Source organism: Haematobia irritans, chromosome 1, assembly GCF_050003625.1.
Source record: "Haematobia irritans isolate KBUSLIRL chromosome 1, ASM5000362v1, whole genome shotgun sequence".
NCBI lineage: Eukaryota > Metazoa > Arthropoda > Insecta > Diptera > Muscidae > Haematobia > Haematobia irritans.
The window spans coordinates 121,851,218-121,866,574 of record NC_134397.1 but is presented as its reverse complement, the minus strand read 5'-3'; the positions used below and the strand labels follow the sequence as shown (position 1 = coordinate 121,866,574).

At 37.9% G+C, this 15,357-nt stretch overlaps 1 protein-coding gene across 1 annotated transcript in view; it reads right to left on the bottom strand.

Moving 5' to 3' along the window:
• Nep5 (M13 family metallopeptidase neprilysin 5) overlaps positions 1 to 15,357 on the bottom strand; it is an 82,552-nt gene that overhangs the window by 18,043 nt on the left and 49,152 nt on the right. Inside the window, exon 2 of the mRNA XM_075291553.1 lies at positions 8,772 to 8,934. Coding sequence (XP_075147668.1) covers positions 8,772 to 8,934 — 163 coding nt within the window. The remainder of the gene's footprint in view (positions 1 to 8,771; positions 8,935 to 15,357) is intronic.

Below are 15,357 nucleotides of genomic sequence, written 5' to 3'. Positions count from 1 at the left end.
ATTTGAATTATAAGCGTTTTTCCTAGTCGAAAATAGGGTTAAATTACTTGGATGGTGGAAAAGAGCGAATGGTCCGATTTTAGCCAAGTTAAATATTTTGTGTAGGTATCGGTGAAAACAAAAACAAGTATATACAGGGCGAATCTTATGTACCCTCCACCATGGATTGCGTAGAAACTTCTACTAAAGACAGTCATCCACAATTAAATTACTTGGGTTGCGGCCGATGGCAAGGCATCTTAAAACACCTTAACATCATATTCTAAATTGTAAGTTAGTCCAATTTTGGCATGGTTGTTATCAGCCATAAACAAGCGAAATGTACTAAATTTCAACCGGATCGGATGAATTTTGCTCCTTCAAGAGGCTCCGGAGGTCAAATCTGGGGTTCGGTTTATATGGGGGCTATATATAATTATGAACCGATATGGACCAATTTTTGCATGGTTGTTAGAGACCATATATACTAAAACCACGTACTAAGCCTCAACCGGATCGGATGAATTTTTCTCCTCCAAGAGGCTCCGGAGGTCAAATCTAAGGATCGCTTTATATGGGGGCTATATATAATTATGAACCGATGTGGACCAATTTGTGCATGGTTGGTGAAGACCATATACCAACACCATGTACCAAATTTCAGCCGGATCGGGTGAAATTTGCATCTCTTTGAGGCTCCGCAAGCCAAATCTGGGGATCGGTTTATATGGGGGTTACATATAATTATAGACTGATGTGGACCAATTTTTGTATGGTTGTTAGAGACCATATACCAACACCATGTATCAAATTTCAGCCGGATTGTATGAAATTTGCTTCTCTTTGAGGCTCCGCAAGCCAAATCTGGGGATCGGTTTATATGGGGGCTATATATAATTATAGACTGATGTGGACCAATTTTTGTATGTTTGTTAGAGACCATATACCAACACCATGTACCAAATTTCAGCCAGATCGGATGAAATATGCTTCCTTAGGTAAAAGTGAACCGATGTGGACCATTTGCAATACCATCCGACCTACATCAATCACAACTACTTGTGCCAAGTTTCAAGTCGATAGCTTGTTTCGTTCGGAAGTTAGCGTGATCTCAACAGAAGGACGGACGGACGGGCATGCTTAGATCGCCTCAGAATTCCACCACGACCCAGAATATATATATATATATATATATATATACTTTATGGGGTCTTAGAGCAGTATTTCGATGTGTTACAAACGGAATGACAAAGTTAATATACTGGAATGACAAAGTTAATTGATCCAGGTATACTTAGGCTGTTAGACGAACTTCTAAGGAAGAGACGCATTTCAGCCACACTAGGACAAGCAAACATACAAAGGTATGTGAACAGAGGCACTCCTCAAGGAGGAGTTCTATCACCTCTTCTTTGGAATGTTGCTAAACGACCTTCTGGTTTCCCTAGAAAAAGAAAGGATACAAGTGGTGGCATACGCAGATGATGTGGCGCTAGCAGTCAGGGGAAAATTCCCATCAACAGTTAGAGATATTATACAGAGAGCCCTCCGGATGACTGAGAAATGGGCGAAAGATAATGGTCTTGGGGTAAATCCTGCAAAGACAGAAATAGTCATGTACTGCAAAGATCGCAAAACTCCCACGGTTAGGCCCATTTCCTTAGGGGGTATTGAAATTCCCTTTAGGGAATGTGCAAAATACCTTGGCGTTATTTTGGACAGGAAGCTGAACTTTAAGCTTAATATTGAAGAAAGGGCGAGGAAAGCAACTGTAGCTTTATACTCGTGCAAAAAGGCAATAGGGAAAAAGTGGGGACTAAAACCAAAAATTGTACATTGGCTATACACGGCAGTGGTTAGACCTATAATGCTATATGGTGTTGTAGTCTGGTGGCCGGCACTTCACCAGCCGACAAGTTTAGACAAAGTTCAGCGTATGAGATACACAAGCACGCCTTGTGTATCTCAGGTGCATTCGGCAAGACAGGAACAAACTCCCTTAATGTCATACTGCATCTATTGCCTTTAGACATTTTGGCCAAACAGTCAGCTGCAACAACGGCTGTGCGGTTGCGCGAGCTATTGCTGTGGTCGGAAAAAAGTTACGGTCACAGTTCGGTCCTCAAAATAATGCCAGATGTGCCTAACGTAGTGGATTACACTTTGGCGAGTCCACTTTTCGACAAAAAGTTTGAGACTCTAATTCCCAACAGTGATGCGTGGTGTACACGGACCCCGGGGAATAAAAGATATATAGATTTCTACACTGATGGCTCCAAATTGGATGGCCAAGTGGGTTTCGGAGTATATTCTAAAGATCTGGAACTTCGAATAGCGAAAAGATTACCTGATCACTGTAGTGTTTTTCAGGCTGAAATATTAGCAATAAGAGAGGTGGCGAATTGGCTGAGAAGTAATGTTCCAAAAAATGTGGGCATTAATATATACTCAGACAGTCAACCTGCAATAAAATCCTTGGACTCTGTGTTCCTCAACTCGAAAACGGCCATCGATTGCCGCAAATCTCTCAATGAGATGGCTGAGCAGTACAATATTCACCTAATATGGGTGCCTGGCCACAGGAACATACCGGGGAACTGCGAAGCAGATGAGCTAGCAAGGCTACCTTACATATTCCAGGGGAACTAGAATCTGTTGGTGTACCTCTGGCTACCTGCAAGCTCTTACTGCGTGAGAAGGCTGTCATGATGGCAAATGTTCGATAGGAGAATTGTAAGGGTTGTAACGACACCAAGCAAATATGGCCCCATTTAAACTTAAACCGCACACTAGATATGCTAGTGTTCTCGAGACGTCAGATATCACTCCTGATATCTGCTATAACGGGTCGCTGCCTGATAGGCGATTTTGCAAAAACTATTGGTGCGAAGTATAATGACTATTGTATGAGCTGTCATGATGCGGAGGAAAAGGAATCAATAAAACACCTCTTGTGTGAGTGTCCTGCATTTTGTGTAAGGCGTAAGCAAATTTTAGGGGCATATAGCTTCAGATTACTAGCGGACCTGGAAAACGTTAACTTAAGCAGTCTGCTAATGTTTTTGGAACAATCTGGTTGGTTCAACAGAATAAAATAATCGAGAAGGTTCAACGGTTAAAACTAGAAGTGCCCATATGTAATAGGTACTTTTAGTTAATGTGGTATCACAATGGACTGAATAGTCTAAGTGAGCCTGAACCTTAATCGGGCTGCCACTTTAACCTAACCTAACCTAATATACCCCCCATCCTATGGTGGAGGTTATAAAAATCTTTCCTCCCAAACGAAATTTTAGACAAACAAAGGTCGATTCTCACTTGCGTTTCGCTGTAAGGAAGCCTTATTAAAGACAAAGTCAGAACAGAACAGTGCTAGATATAAATATAATGGACTGTGTTGTTGGTTCAAAAATATTTTTTTTTTTACTGAAAAAATAAAAAATTTGTAACAAACAAATTTCTTTGGTGATAAAAGTTTAAAATTTTCGAAGAAATTCAAAAAACTCTAACAAAAGAAAAACGTTTTCGGTACACGTTTCCCAAACTTTTTTTTTTTGCGTGTATCAATTTTGTTCTCACACTATATATTATGTTGATTATAGAGTATATTATTGAATCAAAAAACAAAATTGTGCTATTTTCGATTAGAAATACATATTTATACCCTCAACCACATACGAGTAGTGGTCAGGGTATAATAACTTTGATCTGCCAAAATATGTGCCTACCAGAAATTTTGATCTTAGACCCCATAAAATATATACCGATCGACTCAGAATCACCTCCTGAGTCGATCTAGCGCTTGGTGTCCGTCCGTCCGTCTGTCCATGTATTTGTTGTTCACAGGATTCCGGTCGCAATTATTAACCGAGTTTGATGAAATTTGGTACAGGACGAACGCTATTGAATTTGGAAGAAATCGCTTCAGATTTAGATATAGCTCCTATATATATGTATCCGGCGATTTTGTCAAATTTGGCCATAAGTCCCTTAATTATTCACCGATCGTACTCAAAATTGACCATAAAGCCGTTATTTATCGACCGATCTTACTCTAATTTGGCGTACTCTAATCTTCCATAGTGTTGACTATATGTGCAAAATATCATCCAAACCGGTTCAGATTTAGATATATCTCCCATATATATGTAGCTCACGATTTTGAAAAATTTACCCCTTATAACCTTATTTTTGACCATAGTGGCCTCATTTATTAACCGATCTTATTTAAATTTAGTACAAGGTAATCTTCTGTAATATCAAGCAAACTTGATATTACAGAAGATTAGCGGTTCGGTTTTAGATAAAGCTCCCATACATATGTATCGCCCGTTTTTCAAAAATTTACCCCTTATAGCTTTATTTCTCATCATAATAGCCCTATTTAGTTACCAATCTTACTTAAATTTAGCACACGGTAACCATCTGTTGTATTAACCAAACCTGGAAAATTTCATCCATATCGGTTCAGATTTACATATAGCTCCCATACACGCAAAAAAATAATTCTTTCATCCCAAACGAAATTTTAGACAAACAAAGTTCGTTTCTCATTTGCTTTTCGTTGAAACGAAGTGTATTTGGAAGAAACGTATATACTTTTTGTGATAAACGTTTATTTTTTCCAGGATGTAATAACAATTTCATAAAGACTAACTCAAAAAAAAATTTTTTCTGGCTAATTGCATTTTCCCTCACATCTTTCTCACTTCCACGAAGTTTTTCATTTCTTACCATCTTTTTCTGTAATACAAACAATGTAGAAGAAATTATACGATTTTATAAATTTACAATTGTTTTTTTACCTTTCGCCTGGACGGAGAATCGAATCGCGGACCATGCAATTTGTAAGCCAACACACTATCCACTGAGCTATGTAGCCTTTATTGTCATCAATAGATGCTATATAAATATAACTTATATTTATATAGCAAAGCTTGCGGCGCCCACGAGCCGATTAAACAAAGTTTATTTAACAGAAAAATACATTTAGTTGGGCACCGTGGATCAGTGGTTGCTACGGCCGACTTGCATGCCAAGGGTCGTGGGTTCGATCCCTGCTTCGACCAAGGTTTTTTTTTGTTTACATATATTCCAGATATGGTCGGCAGATTCCGAAAAAATTTTCAACATTACATTCTACTATATTATATTTTTACTATGAACTTTAAAATGTGTCTTATTAAAGACCTAAAGTCAGAAAAGAACAGTGTTTGAGATAAACGAAATGGACTGTGTTTTTGGTTCAAAAATAACTTTTTTTATTGAAAAAATAAAAATTTTGTACCAAACGAATTTTTTTGGTGATAAAACTGTATACTTTTCGAAGCAATTCAAAAAACTCTAACAAAAGAAAAACGTTTTCGGTACACGTTTTCCAAACGTTTTTTTTCTTTGCGTGTATATATGCATCGCTCGATTTTCCCAAATTTGGCCATAATACTCGTACTCCTATTTATTAACCAATGCTATTCAAATTCAACCGTAGTTAGACTTATATGTAACTCTTATAAAAATGTATTTCCCAAGTTTCACAAATTTGGATTTATTACCCACACTAATTGAGCGATTTCCTCTTTATTTAATAATGGACTCAACATTAGTAGCATACTAACTCTGTAGGTTCAGAATCAACTATAGCTCCTAATATCAGAAATTTGTGTTCAGATTGTGATAAAACTCCCATAACCACACCCAGAGAAGGAATATATAGTCGGCCCCGCCAGTCTTTCTACTTTACTCACTTGTATAATAATGGACTCAATATTAGTGACATACTAATCAAAAAATAAATATGAAAATGCGGTTTATCTACAAAACCTATACTAATGATACCCCACAAATGTTTATGTTTACTAATAGGGGTGGTTTAGGGTATGATATAGTCGGCCCCGCCCGACTCTTTACTTGCTTGTTTTAAAATAGTTTTGCTTTTGGAGTATATTTTTGGTAAAAACCCCTCGTTTATAACAGCGAAGGGATTTTGGATGAACGAGTTTTTGTCATGTATTACGTTTTGTGTTAATTTTATTAGGTTTGATTTTTCAACTTTTGGTTTATGGTTCTTGTTAACTATCATCCACAAAAATTCTGGCTCTCTAAATACCGAGCGAAAAATGCTTCATATCGGTTCCTAGTTATTTATAGTTTCCTCTGTACATAATCTGCCTTTTTTTATCTAACATTTACCCCCTATGGACTAACTTACAATTTAGAAGATGACTATAAGAAGTTTTGTGATACGTTGCCATCGGCAAGTATTACCACATCCCAAGATATTCGAGTGTGGATTACAGCCTTTAGTAGAAGCTGCGGAACTAGGAAAAAAATTTCAAATGGAAACAGTGAAAACAAGTGAAATTATACGCACACTGAAAAAAAAAACTTTCCCGGTTACAAAGATTTTATCCCTTCACTAATGATTTTGGTATTGATTCCGAGCCAAAAGAAGCTGAGAATTCAAGTAGGGATATATTTATTCCAAAACTCTCTTTTACATTTGAGTTTTGTGTATATGATTCTAGGAAACAAATTTTAATTGATTAGTTTTTTTCAGCTTGTTTGTGTGAGCTTTTTAATAAAAAAAAACTTTCCCGGTTACAAAGATTTTATCCCTTCATTAATGATTTTGTTATTGATTCCGAGCCATAGAAGCTGAGAATTTAAGTAGGGATATATTTATTCCAAACCTTTCTTTTAAATTTGAGTTTTGTGTATATGATTCTAGGAAACAAATTTTAATTGATTAGTTTTTTTTCAGCTTGTTTGTGTGTGCTCTTTAATACGTGTTTAATGCTAGCCTGATATCAATGAAGTCTGGTTTTTCATCCAAATTAATTATTCTATAATATTATTACAATTTTCATTTTTTGCTGAATACTTTCAGTTCGCTTAGAAAAGCGAACTCATATACTTGTAATAGGCTACATGAAATACTAAAAAACATTGTGTAAATTGCCTATTTGATTTGAAAATAAGGGCTGCCCCTTGAACCACAAAAACACTATTAAAATGCAATTATCATGAATATTTGTTCAATCGATTTTTTTATACCCTCCATCATAGGATGGGGGTATATTAACTTTGTCATTCCGTTTGTAACACATCGAAATATTGCTCTAAGACCCCATAAAGTATATATATTCTGGGTCGTGGTGAAATTCTGAGTCGATCTAAGCATGTCCGTCCGTCCGTCCGTCCGTCCGTCCGTCCGTCCGTCCGTCCGTCTGTTGAAATCACGCTAACTTCCGAACGAAACAAGCTATCGACTTGAAACTTGGCACAAGTAGTTGTTATCGATGTAGGTCGGATGGTATTGAAAATGGGCCATATCGGTCCACGTTTACGTATAGCCCCCATATAAAGGGACCCTCAGATTTGGCTTGTGGAGCCTCTAACAGAAGCATATTTCATCCGATCCGGCTGAAATTTGGTATATGGTGTTGGTATATGGTCTCTAACAACCATGCAAAAATTGGTCCACATCGGTCCATAACTATATATAGCCCCCATATAAACCGATCCCCAGATTTGGCTTGTGGAGCCTCTAAGAGAAGCATATTTCATCCGATCCGGTTGAAATTTGGTACATGGTGTTGGTATATGGTCTCTAACAACCGTGCAAAAATTGGTCTACATCGGTCCATAATTATATATAGCCCCCATATAAACCGATCCCCAGATTTGGCTTGCGGAGCCTCAAAGAGAAGCAAATTTCATCCGATCCGGCTGAAATTTGGTACATGATGTTGGTATATGGTCTCTAACTATCATGCAAAAATTGGTCCACATCGGTCCATAATTATATATAGCCCCCATATAAACCGATCCCCAGATTTGGGTTGCGGAGCCTCAAAGAGCAGAAAATTTCATCCGATCCGCCTGAAATTTGGTACATGATATTGGTATATGGTCTCTAACAACCATGCAAAAATTGGTCCACATCGGTTCATAATTATATATAGCCCCCATATAAACCGATCCCCAGATTTGGCTTGCGAAGTCTCCAAGAGAAGCAAATTTCATCCAATCCGGTTGTAATTTGGAACATGGTGTTAGTATATGATATTTAACAACCGTGCCAGAATTGGTCCATATCGGTCCATAATTATATATAGCCCCCATATAAAAAGTTCTCCAGATTTGACCTCCGGAGCCTCTTGGAGGAGCAAAATTCATACGATCCGGCTCAAATTAGGAACGTGGTGTTAGAATATGGTCGCTAACAACCATACCAAAATTGGTCCAATCACACAAAAATTGGTCCATATCGGTTCATAATCATGGTTGCCACTAGAGCCAAAAATAATCTACCAAAATTGTATTTCTATAGAAAATTTTGTCAAAATTTCATTTCTAGAGAAAATTTTGTTAAAATTTTATTTCTGTAGAATTTTTTGTCAAAAATTTTCTTTCTATAGAAAATTTTGTCAAAATTTTTATTTCTATAGAAAATGTTGTGAAAATTCTATTTCTATAGAAAATTTTGTTAAAATTTTATTTCTGTAGATCATTTTGTCAAAATTTTGTGTCTACTTTGTCAACCTGAATTATATACGTATTGGATCGATCTTTTTTGATTTAATATATACCACGTATGGACTTACATACAATTTAGAAGATGGTGTTAGGAGGTTTTAAGATACCTTGCCATCGGCAAGCGTTACCGCAACTTAAGTAATTCGATTCTGGATGGCAGTGTTTAGAAGAAGTTTCTACGCAATCCATGATGGAGGGTACATAAGCTTCGGCCTGGCCGAACTTACGGCCGTATATACTTGTTTTATACTCACCGGGATTCAACTCCAACAAAATCACTCCTTGGATAGTTCTGTAAGGCGGGTGGTGTTTTGGATCCATTATTATTACGATTGACATGTCCACTGGCATAGCCATTGCCACTATTCAGTCGTGGTGAAGTGTGACCGGAAATAGTGGTGTGAACACTTAAACTGCCTAAAATAAACAAAAAAAAGAAAAATTTAATAACACTCGTGCACTAGAATATTACTCCTGCAGTGATTATGGTTATTATTTTCTTTTATTATTATTCCATATAGAAAAATTGAGTGGAAGCATTTGATTAATCTATAAGGTATTGGTAATATTCCACCCTATTCATTTCCATGGTTGTCGATGTTAAGAAAGGAGATTTGTTTCCCATATTAGGTTGTAAGGTAAAGGCATTTAAATCAAACAATAACTATGTTTAATTATACTGCGTGAGCACCAACAGCTTGCAGCAGAAATTGTATATCCAGCACTACCATCATAAAATATGGGGTAACAAGCTACACGTAAAAAATAATTCCTTCCTCCCCATTATATGAACTAGTCAGATTTATTGAAAGGTCACTGAATACACAATTGTGGCTTTTCTAGACATCGAAGGGACATTCACCAACGTCCATCCGAGCCCAATATTAAATGGATTGACAACTCTAAATGCTGATCAAGGAATACTTAGGCTGTTAGAAGAACTCCTAACGAAGAGAAGCATTTCAACCTCGCTTGGACAGGCAAACATACAAAGGTATGTGAACAGAGGCACTCCCCAAGGAGGAGTTCTATCACCTCTTCTTTGGAATGTTGCTATAAACAACTCTCGGTTTCCTTGAAAAATGAAGGAAAACAAGTATATACGGCCGTAAGTTCGGCCAGGCCGAAGCTTATGTACCCTCCATCATGGATTGCGTAGAAACTTCTTCTAAACACTGCCATCCAGAATCGAATTACTTAAGTTGCGGTAACGCTTGCCGATGGCAAGGTATCTTAAAACCTCCTAACACCATCTTCTAAATTGTATGTAAGTCCATACGTGGTATATATTAAATCAAAAAAGATCGATCCAATACGTATATAATTCAGGTTGACAAAGTAGACACAAAATTTTGACAAAATGATCTACAGAAATAAAATTTTAACAAAATTTTCTATAGAAATAGAATTTTCACAACATTTTCTATAGAAATAAAAATTTTGACAAAATTTTCTATAGAAAGAAAATTTTTGACAAAAAATTCTACAGAAATAAAATTTTAACAAAATTTTCTCTAGAAATGAAATTTTGACAAAATTTTCTATAGAAATACAATTTTGGTAGATTATTTTTGGCTCTAGTGGCAACCATGATTATGAACCGATATGGACCAATTTTTGTGTGATTGGACCAATTTTGGTATGGTTGTTAGCGACCATATACTAACACCACGTTCCTAATTTGAGCCGGATCGTATGAATTTTGCTCCTCCAAGAGGCTCCGGAGGTCAAATCTGGAGAACTTTTTATATGGGGGCTATATATAATTATGGACCGATATGGACCAATTCTGGCACGGTTGTTAAATATCATATACTAACACCATGTTCCAAATTACAACCGGATTGGATGAAATTTGCTTCTCTTGGAGACTTCGCAAGCCAAATCTGGGGATCGGTTTATATGGGGGCTATATATAATTATGAACCGATGTGGACCAATTTTTGCATGGTTGTTAGAGACCATATACCAATATCATGTACCAAATTTCAGGCGGATCGGATGAAATTTTCTGCTCTTTGAGGCTCCGCAACCCAAATCTGGGGATCGGTTTATATGGGGGCTATATATAATTATGGACCGATGTGGACCAATTTTTGCATGATAGTTAGAGACCATATACCAACATCATGTACCAAATTTCAGCCGGATCGGATGAAATTTGCTTCTCTTTGAGGCTCCGCAAGCCAAATCTGGGGATCGGTTTATATGGGGGCTATATATAATTATGGACCGATGTAGACCAATTTTTGCACGGTTGTTAGAGACCATATACCAACACCATGTACCAAATTTCAACCGGATCGGATGAAATATGCTTCTCTTAGAGGCTCCACAAGCCAAATCTGGGGATCGGTTTATATGGGGGCTATATATAGTTATGGACCGATGTGGACCAATTTTTGCATGGTTGTTAGAGACCATATACCAACACCATATACCAAATTTCAGCCGGATCGGATGAAATATGCTTCTGTTAGAGGCTCCACAAGCCAAATCTGAGGGTCCCTTTATATGGGGGCTATACGTAAACGTGGACCGATATGGCCCATTTTCAATACCATCCGACCTACATCGATAACAACTACTTGTGCCAAGTTTCAAGTCGATAGCTTGTTTCGTTCGGAAGTTAGCGTGATTTCAACAGACGGACGGACGGACGGACGGACGGACGGACGGACGGACGGACGGACATGCTTAGATCGACTCAGAATTTCACCACGACCCAGAATATATATACTTTATGGGGTCTTAGAGCAATATTTCGATGTGTTACAAACGGAATGACAAAGTTAATATACCCCCATCCTATGATGGAGGGTATAAAAATGGTGCCATACGCAAATGATGTGGCTCTAGCAATCAGGGGAAAATTCCCGTCCACAATCAGAGATATTATACAGAGAGCCCTCCGGATGACTGAGTATTGGGCGAAAGAGAATAATGGTCTTGGGGTAAATCCAGAACTAATCATGTACTGCAAAGAACGCAAAATTTCCACGGTTAAGCCCACCATAGGGGATATTGAAATTCCCTTTGGTGAGTGTGCAAAATATATTGACGTTATTTTGGACAGGAAGCTGAACTTTAAGTTTAATATTGAAGAAAGGTCGAGAAAAACCGCGGTAACGTTGGACTCGTACAAAAAGGCATTAGGAAAAAAGTGGGTCTTGAACCGAAAATTGTGCATTGGCTATACACCGCAGTGGTCAGACCTATAATGCTATATGGTTAGGTTAGGTTAGGTTAGGTTAGGTGGCAGCCCGATGTATCAAGCTCACTTAGACTATTCAGTCCATTGTGATACCACATTGGTGAACTTCTCTCTTATCACTGAGTGCTGCCCGATTCCATGTTAAGCTCAATGACAAGGGACCTCCTTTTTATAGCCGAGTCCGAACGGCGTTCCACATTGCAGTGAAACCACTTAGAGAAGCTTTGAAACCCTCAGAAATGTCACCAGCATTACTGAGGTGGGATAATCCACCGCTGAAAAACTTTTTGGTGTTCGGTCGAAGCAGGAATCGCACCCACGACCTTGTGAATGCAAGGCGGGCATGCTAACCATTGCACCACGATGGCTCCTTATATGGTGCTATATGGTGTTCTGGTCTGGTGGCCGGCACTTCAACAGCCGACAAGATTAGATAAAGTTCAGCGAATGGCGTGCTTGTATATCTCAGGCGCATTTAGTAAGACCGGTATAGATTCCCTTTGTCATGATGCGTCCATTACCTTTAGACATATTACCCAAACAGTCAGCAACAACGACTGTACGGTTGCGTGGGTCCCCAGTGGGTCCACGGGCTAACCTGTAGGCGTTGGATGTTTGTCACCTCGGGGTATGAAGTCTTGTTTTAGCTGTCAAATCCGCACTTATGAACCGATTTGATGATTGTGCTTGATAGAACTTAGATTTCTACACCGATGGCTCCAACTTGAATGGACAAATGTGATTCTGAGTATATTCTAAAGACTTGGAACTTCGAACAGCGAATCGATTACCTAATCACTGTAGTGTTTATCAGGCTGAAATATTAGCAATAAAAGAGGTGGCAAATTGGCTGAGAATTAATGTTCCAATAAATGTTGGCATTAATATAAATATACTCAGACAGTCAACCTGCAATAAAATCCTTGGACTATATGTTCTTTAACTCGAAACCGGTCATCGACTGCCGCTAATCTCTCAACGAGATGGATGAAGATTACAATATTCACCTAATATGGGTGCCTGGCCACAGGACCATACCAGGGAACTGCAATGGACTGAATAGTCTAAGTGATCCTGAAAATAAATCGGGCTGCCACTTTAACACAACATACATACATATATTCCAAAAAATTTCACAAGATTTCGAACGGATGTTCGGCCCTACATACTATTTTATTAAATATTTAATACGAAACCTCAAAATGTGTCTTATTTAAGATACAAAGGCCGAAAAGAACAGTGCTTGATATAATCGAAAGGGGCTATGATTTTGGAATAAAGAGTATTTTTTATACCCATCACCACCATATAATGGTGATTGGGGTATAATAAGTTTGATATTCCGTTTGTAACACATCGAAATATCGATTTCTGACTGTATAAAGTATATATATTCTTGATCGGGGAGAAATTCTAAGACGATATAACCATTCCCGTATGTCTGTTGTAATCACATTACAGCTTTCAATAAATGACATGAACTTTGGCGCAGATTCGTTTTCTGTTTGCAGGCAGGTTCCAAGATGGTCTATATCGGTCCAAGTTTTAATATAGTCTCCATATAAACCGACCTCCGGACACCGTATCTTAACCTAATTTGCACGAAATTGGAAATCTAGAGCCATTTTAGGACCATAAAAAGGTGTGCCGACAATGGTATATATTGGTTCATGGTTTAGTATAGCCCCGATATAGACCTATCTCCCGATTTTACTCCTTGTGCTTCTAGAAACCGTAGTTTTTATCCAATTGGCTTGGAATTGAAATCTAGAGGTTTTTGAGGATCATGAGAAGGTGTGCCGAATATATTGTGTATCGGTACAGGTTTTGATATAGTTCCCTTGTAAAACTCCGATTTGGGGTCTAGATTTGGGGGTTTTCAGAACCACAATTAGGTATGCTGAATATGGTGCATCGGGTCATTTTTTTGACATAGGCCCCATTTAGACCGATCCCCCGATTTAACTCCATGGGATTCTAGAAATCGTACCGTCTATCCGATTTGCCTGTAATTGTTAATATACTGGTATTTTAGACGCAAAAACCCCTAAATCGGGTTTAGTTTTTATCGGTCCAATTGGTAAGGTATACCGGTATGAAATGAGCGTTTTTCATGTGGCACCCATTGTCCACACTTTTGGTTCTTTCCCATAGCTTTTAAAGGGTAAGAAATTGTTTGTTGTGCAACATTTAATATTGCTGTCATTTGCTCTTGACTCCCCATCAAATATCGTTTGCAATTCGGCGTCTTCAAATATCCGTAATCAAACCACTCTGCAAGTCTATATATTATCAAGTAACCCACTACGATGAAGAGTTTTCAAAGGAAACTATTATATTTGAATCATGGTGGTGGCTATTTAAGATTCGGCCTGGTCGAACTTACTGCTATATACACTACCATAGAATGGTGATGGGGTATAATAAGTATGTCATTCCGTTTGTAACACATCGAAATATCGATGTATATATGTTCTTGATCAGGGAGAAATTGTACGACGATATAAGAATGTCCGTCTGTCAATCTGTTATAATGACGCTACAGTCTTCTATAATGGAGTTATCGTTCTGAAATTTGACACAGATTCGTCTTTTGTCTGCACCCAGGCCAAGTTCGAAGATGGGCTATATCGGTTCAGGTTTGATATAGCTCCCATATAAATCGATCCCCTGATTTGGGGTCCTGGGCTTCCAGAAACCGTATTTTGTATTCGATTTGCTTGAAATTGGAAATCTAGAGATATTTTAGGACCACAAATAGGCCTCTATATAGCCCTTTCTCCCGATTTGACTCCTTGAGTCTATATAAATTGCGGTGTATAGACACACCGCAATTTGTATCCGATTTGCCGGAAATTCAAAATCTGGAGATATTTTGGGTCTACGCATAAATACGCCGAATGTGATGTGTATCGGCTCATGTTTTCATATTTACATCATATAGACCGATCTCCAGATTTGTCCTCTTAAGTGTGTATACATTTCACTTTATGCGACTTGCCTGAAATTCATAAACAAGAGGTATTTTGGGTCAACACATAAGTAAGCCGAATATGGGGCATATCGATCGATTGTGATATACCCCACATATAGGCCGATCTCCCGATTTGACTTCGATACACCACAATTTTTATCCGATTTGCCGGAAATTCAAAATTTAGAGGTATTGCCGGTCCGTAAATAGATGTAACGAATATGGTGTGGATCGGTCCATGTTTTGGTGTATGATAACTTTCCCCGATTTCTATGTTGGTATATATGTTGTTTGGCGGTGTTGTTGTTCTGTCATCAAATCCACCTGAAATTCTATATATGTATATAAGTAACCTGACGAAGAGTTTTCTACACCGAACAAAAAAGTAAACTGTTTTAAAGTTTATATAACATATATGTTTTGTAAGATGATTTTTTAGTGATAGACGTTTACTCTTCAAGAAAAGAAAAGCGTTTGTTTTCAAACGTTCTTTCTTTTCGTGTAAGGCAGTATTAACTAAAAGGCAGAACGTTTTAGTTAATACCTTTGTTGTGTGTTTTTATACCCTCCACCTTAGGACGAGGGGTATACTAACTTTCTCATTCCATATATACACATTGAAATAAAATATATGCATTTATTTATTACGTAT